Source organism: Medicago truncatula, chromosome 1 (genome assembly GCF_003473485.1).
Source record: "Medicago truncatula cultivar Jemalong A17 chromosome 1, MtrunA17r5.0-ANR, whole genome shotgun sequence".
NCBI lineage: Eukaryota > Viridiplantae > Streptophyta > Magnoliopsida > Fabales > Fabaceae > Medicago > Medicago truncatula.
Genome location: NC_053042.1, coordinates 45,881,533 through 45,888,319, shown reverse-complemented (window position 1 = coordinate 45,888,319; position 6,787 = coordinate 45,881,533). Strand labels below are relative to the sequence as shown.

Here is a 6,787-nt window from a genome sequence, read left to right as displayed (position 1 = left end):
ATGGAGAACCAGAGGAACGACGACATAAAAGAGTTAAACGTGTGGATCAACAACAACCTCAATTAATTATACGTGAAATGAGCAAATGACTCATTTAATTTAGGACGGAGGGAGTAAGCAACACAAACATTAGTTAATGGAACTAGAAATGGTGAGGTTTGTGATTAGGAAAATATCAAACGATAAGTGGTGTTTCGTTCATAGTAATGTTTGTGTGCCTTTTTTATCGGCCGTGAAACAAAAAGTCATCTGATCAAAAATTTAAATGCTTGTGGTTCAGTTAAGTTTGGATGATTTAAAAAAAAATTATATCTGATCCAGTTGTATACGGTTTAGTTTAGACCGTTTTCCGGATATTCAAAACAATTTTGTGAAAAAAAAAACTTAAAATTAAGAGATATCATAAAAACATGGTAAAAATCATAGGTTTGATGCAAAACGTAACATAAAATATGCTAAAAAATAAATTATTTATATTTGAAACATATGAATTAGCAAAAATGTTGGATTAAATTTAACTAATAAGTATTATTAAAAAAAATCAACAAATAACATATCAATGTAATGTCTACGAGTCTTAACTCAACTAATAAAAATGTTGAAACTGTTAAGACAAATATTGTGACCGGGGTTTGAACCTCGACTCCCCCACTTATATGTGAATTTTTTAATGTTTATTGTTATTTCGAATATTTAAAAATAAATAAATCAATTCAGTATTTTATACAAATAAACAAAGTATCAATATTTGTGTATGCTATTGGGTTTGGTTCAGTTAGATTTTATGAAAGGAATCTAAAATTCGAACTGGTTCCAGTAATCGTTACCTAAGCATATCCGATAAAATTCGATTTTATGCAATTTATTATTTTTTAATTAGAAATGCTAACAAATAGTCTTTAGGTATTTGATAAAAAGTTTAAAATAAAAGTTTTATCTTACGATTTTTGTATTCAATACATTGACACGTCAAAAAATCATTTTTCACACAAAAATCATCAATAATTTCTATTTTTTAATTTTTAACAAATTCCTAAAGCAAAACCCTTCTTAATTAGTTTTGATGTAAATAACTTAAATTCCAAAGGAGAAATTGGCAAGGGGATATTGCGTCGGTGATAAATTAAGTAGCTAGGAGGATTGGTGAGTTAAAGATGCCTGGAAAGGCAGTCTGTAGGCTGTACTGTATTAGCCAGGAAGAGAGAGAGATGGGACGATGAACTAGGGACATTTTGGGAAGTGCAAAGCATCATTGAGGAGAGTCTATCATTGTTTTGGCGTATACGAAGAGAGAAGCTAGTAGAAGTGAATAGGGAAAAAGTGGTGGGGTACATGTCCTATGTGGTCAAAAGAAATAATATTGACTCAGACAGAGCCTTTGACTGTCCCTTAGTGAAGTGAGTGAGAATGGAGGAGGAGGTGCAGCACTCTCTGCCAACCTCTGTCTCATTTTGTCAGTAACACCTTTCCCCCTTCACTCCGTAGTACTCCACTAGACCATTCCCAAAATTGCCCATGCATCAAATGCCCTTCTTTATCTACCCTAAATCCCACCATTAACTAAACACTGTTACTTCATCACTCTTTTCCCAATTATATGCCTCCTTCAACAATCTCCACCACATACCCTTTACCCATCTTCCCACCACATACTCTTTACTCGGATATCACTTCTGTACTATTGAGTTACCAATGTTATATAACATTAGTCAATTAAAGTGTGTCACGTAATCAATGTTAGTTATGAATAAAGAGAAAGATATGTCTATGAAAAAAAAGGATGTACCACGTGTTAATTGACCAATAATATATAACATTGATAGTTCGATGATACATAAGTGCTATCCCCATTTACCCATCTTGCTATTCATATTAGTATACAAATAACTAATAGTGTCACAGTCTCTTTGAATGTCTTTATTGTTAGAGTTTAATGGTTTGACTGCATGAACATTTTGTGCGGAATTTCGGGTTTAATCTCGAGTCGGAGTTTGATCTTAGGTAATCGCATTTTTTCCTTTTTATGTGTGTTTCTTTTGAGTATGTGTTGACTATCAGACTAATAACAAAAAACAAAAAAAATTGAGGTTGACTAGCACAATATTATAAGGAAAATGCTCAAAGTTTGCTTATATATAAAGTACAAAACTAATTTGCAAACTTATACAACTAACTTAGTACAACTGAGTTAGTCTCAAACCAAGTATAGTCAATACCTTTTCAAAACAAGGAAGACAAAAGGGTAAAAACAAATCAAATAAAAACAATTTTATGTCCAAGACTAGTACACACACATATCTCATGAAAATTCATCTGTTTAGAGACACAAACAAAGTACTACATTATTTAAATTAAATTATGTACACAATAATCACCGGATCAATACCATGTCTGTCTCAATGAACAATTAACATAGGGACACTAGGATTGGTTTCACCATCAAAGAATGGAACATATATATACCATGCATCAAGTGAAATCAATTGGTGAAAGTGACTTAAAAATACTAGACTACAAATGAATTATAAGTGGGTGAAAGAATGCATCACCAATAAATATTATACGATTTTCTAAATCACACAGTAATAAACTATAAGATCGATAAGCTAGCATATATTACTTAATATTTATCTTTGGCCATGGTGTTCAGAATTAATGAATGAGTGAATGGCACCGGAAAGGTTGCTAACAGCGGCGACAAGGGTGGCGATACCTTGCCGGTGAACTTCGTTCCGAGATTCCTCCATTTGAATCCGTCTTTGTTCAAGCTCGATCAATTCACGGTGCCGTTTCTCCTTCTTCTCTTCACATCTTCTTAGAGCCCTTGCCAACACTGATGCACTCCTCATTATGCTTGAACCAAGGTTCTTAACTTTCCTACGTTTTGATTCTGAGCCACCATCATCTTCATCATTATCCTCACTCTTCTCTGAATCTGATGATTCTGTTCTCTCTACAATTAAACAAAAAAAATTCCACAACACAATCACAAAATTCATCACATCCTTAGTTACAAGGTTCATGTTAGTGCTACAATTTACATTGCATGAAATAATAAATAAAATAAAGGATATGTAACAAATACCAACGATCCTGAATTAAGAAATAGTAAGCATGAAATAAAAAAATGTCCCATTCATAAAATAAAAACGATCCCCAAAAAATGCCAAGATGGAATTAATGAGAGTATTTAATTTGCATGAGTTTGGTTACATGACACATGAAATAGTATTGGTTAATGCATTGGCTACGTGGAAAACTGACAACCTTTTTTTTACTAATAAAATAATTTAGAGTAAGATTAAGGATTTTGTTAGGATTAAGGATTATGTTGATGATTACACCCAGAGGGATTAAGCAACTGAGAATCTATATTCTTGGATAGCCCACAAAATCCATGACAATCATGAGGTGGTACCCTTTCACACACTGGTCTGCATGATTGTACTGTATACCCTTTATTTATTTTATTTTTTCTCATTAATGTTTTCAAACAAAAATAAATAAAAACAAAAAATAAACAAAATTTCCTAGTTTGTTTAATGGGAACAAGAATCTTTGTGCAGTGAAGCAACGTGGTCTAAGATACCACCAATGACACCACATAATCTCTTCATGAACCGTCTGATGCAAATTAATCACTGTTTGATCAAACGGTCAGAAAACTATAACAGATAGCAACCGTATTTTAAATAACATGGAACTGACTGTACCATATTATTTGAACAGAGAAAAAATTAAAAAAAGATGAAAATGGGTCCCATTAAGTGTGACAGAAATTGCAGACCCTGCAAGTTTGACCGATAATAACCCACACACAACACAGCATCCAAAAACTGTTAATAACAAAAATATTACTAATAAAATAATGAAAAAATGTTAACATAGACACCAGAAACATTGTTAAATAAGTAAAATTATTTTCAAATTTGTATAGTTAAATTTTTAAAAATGTAAAATATAATTTTTTAGTACAATTTCTTTTCTTATCAAGTGCCTAATATCACTAGGGCACTGGTTAATATTGACCAAATGAAATATAAAAATAAAGAAAGTGTTTGAGCTGTGAAGCAGTATCAGTATCACATTGATGATTACTCTGCATTACCTGAAACCGCGGGAGCATGTGGCGGTGGAGGAGGTTGTTGTAATGGAAGTGGAGGAGGAAGAGGTGGAGGTGGTGGTGGAGGAAGAAACTGTGTTTGAAGTGGTAGTGCTGGTAATGGTGAAGAGGCTAATGTAACCAAACCTTGTTGCTGATGTTGTTGTAGTGGAGTGGGGTTGTTTCTTTGTGATTGTTTCCTTTGAAGAACTTCACTTATAGCTTGATAAACTTCAAAAACCATATTAGAAGGAAGATTTTGTTCTTTACGTTGTTGTTTGTTGAGAATCCAATAAGAAGGAAAATGATCTTTGTTGCTATTGTTGTTGGGTGGTGATGATTCTGATTTGGATTCATAATCACGAACTTTTTTGTAATCACGAAGTAAGTTATCCCATTTATCATTACATTGATTCTGGCTTCTCAAACAACCATGGCTCCAACAATAGTTTTCCACCCATTTCCATCTCAGTTCACCACTGCTCCTGCTGGTACTGGTGCTAGGGCTTGCAATGGAGGTGACATGTGTAGTGTTTGGTGTCCTATTTGGGTCTTGTGATGATGATGATGGAGTTGAGGTTGATGTTGAAGTGTTTCTTAGTCTACGTTCATCGTCTAGTTTCTTGGCTGTGATGAGAATAAGTGTTTCTTGGATTGTCCAATTACCTTTACGGTATTCTCTGGAGGAGGAGGAGGAGGAGGGTGGTTGTGGTTGTGGTGGTGGTGGTTGTGCGGTGGTGATGCTGTGGATAAGTGGTAGATTGTGTTGGTCGGTTAGGATTGATGGATGTGGTAATGGGGTGGTGGAAGTGGAAGGATCAGACATTGTTTAGATTTGGCATGAGATTTGGTGAGTGAATTAATGAATTTGATTTTTGGTTGGGTTGGGTTGTGTTTGTTTGTACTATTGTTGTGCTTGTGTTGTGTGTGAGAATGTGCTTATTTTATGATTGTTGAAGTTGTTTTGAGAAGTGAAAAGGGAGAGTGAGTGAGATTTGTTTTGTTTTGAGGAATGGAAATTGGAATGGAGTGGTACTGTGGTAGTAAATTTGTTGTGTTGTGGCTTGTGAGAGTGGAAATTGAAGAATGAGTTTTCTTTTTTCTTCTATGGTAAAAAGTAGTAGTAGGTGAATGATTTACAGCATTTGGTTATGAAAAGGTGCCACGTGAGTAGTATGGTGAAGCAAAGACTCATTGCACGTGGCTACACTGTGTAACTGGATGAGTGGGACTCTTTCTTTGTGTGCCCTGAAGACCAACTGAAGATGCATCAATTATGATCCGTTTATGTGAAAGAGTTTTTTTTTTAGCTTTTGGATGGAGGAGAAATGAAAATCATGATAGGGAAGTATACATAGACCAAGGGAAACACAGTTGATAATTTGCAAATGAATTAAGGAATTTTGATTAATAATAAGATAAAAGTGTTGTTCAATTAAAGTGGTCTCACTATGAAGATCATGAAAGTGATCTAAGTACTGTGGGTTTTTAATTCATCATTTACTTGTGAACTTTTGCTGTTAAGTTCAGTTAGAGTGATCTAACTAAATGGTTGGAGAGTACAAACTACGGATCAAAGCTGTCAAAGAAATTTTTACTTCACATTTTCATCTAAAATTTTGAGTTATTGAGTATATAAAATCTTTAAGTTATTGAGGGTACAATACGAGTTACATAGTCTCTATTTATGATCTCTCATTTGAAGAAATAAATATAGGAAGAAATTAATGGTGGTGGATCTACTTAATGATAAGATTCATTATCTATTTTTTCAAGTGTCTCTTACCACGTGACATTCTCTATTTACTTTAAGGTGACAACTAGGCTACCCATGAAAGAATGATGGATAATTTACCCAACCAATACACATTAACCACATAAGCACATATTCATGAACTATCTTGACCCCACAAATAAATTGCTCATTTTCATTGGTTGGTGGATAAATTACCCACCATTCTTCAAAGGTAATTTAGAAAAAACCTTACCGTAAACAAAGAGCGGTGCTATTTCTTTAGACAAATTTCATCCCGAGTCTATCCCAAACATTTGTTGGCCAATTACAATTATTTTTTGCCGGAAACCTGAAGGAGGAGTTGTTTAAGTTAGGAAAGGTACATGGAGAATACACGCTCGTGAAATTCTCGCTGTACATTGTGTCGGGATAACAAACATTTCCTTTTAATAAATAAAGAGGATTCTTACTCATATAATATAGTTGGCAAAGACATACACTATTATATATAGGGGTTGGGGTTCTAGCCATTAGATTAATTGACATAAAAAAAATAATTGTATTTTATGATAGTTAATATAAACTGTAAAAAACTGTAAAATATGATCATTTAATGTTAAAATTACAAAACTGTTAAAAAAACATGGTTGTTGTCTAACCGTAAATCAAGAAATACATTACGTTAATTTTCTTACAACAACACGTTGATTTTTCTCTCAAACACGCTACCCACATCACAACCTTTAAAGTAAATATTTGAAATACTTTGTAAATATTTTAAAACAAGAATATAAGAGAAATACAAAATTCATTTGCAAACTTAAAGTCTTTCTAATAAGTTGTGCATCTTGAAAGAAATGACCTGAGTCAATATATAGTCATGACAAGTGAGTACAACCCCCTTATTTTACTATCCATAGTGATGTGATACTTGTTCTAAGATGTTTCAT

At 33.4% G+C, this 6,787-nt stretch overlaps 1 protein-coding gene across 1 annotated transcript; it reads right to left on the bottom strand.

Annotated features, from left to right (window-relative positions):
• Positions 1 to 2,342: 2,342 nt before the first annotated feature.
• LOC25484907 (trihelix transcription factor ASR3) lies at positions 2,343 to 5,337 on the bottom strand. Its single transcript, XM_013613971.3, has 2 exons — positions 4,109 to 5,337; positions 2,343 to 2,953 (listed from the first exon to the last, which is right to left on the bottom strand). Exons 1-2 carry the CDS (start codon positions 4,926 to 4,928, stop codon positions 2,628 to 2,630), a joined length of 1,146 nt encoding a protein of 381 aa, XP_013469425.1. The 5' UTR covers positions 4,929 to 5,337; the 3' UTR covers positions 2,343 to 2,627.
• Positions 5,338 to 6,787: the final 1,450 nt, after the last annotated feature.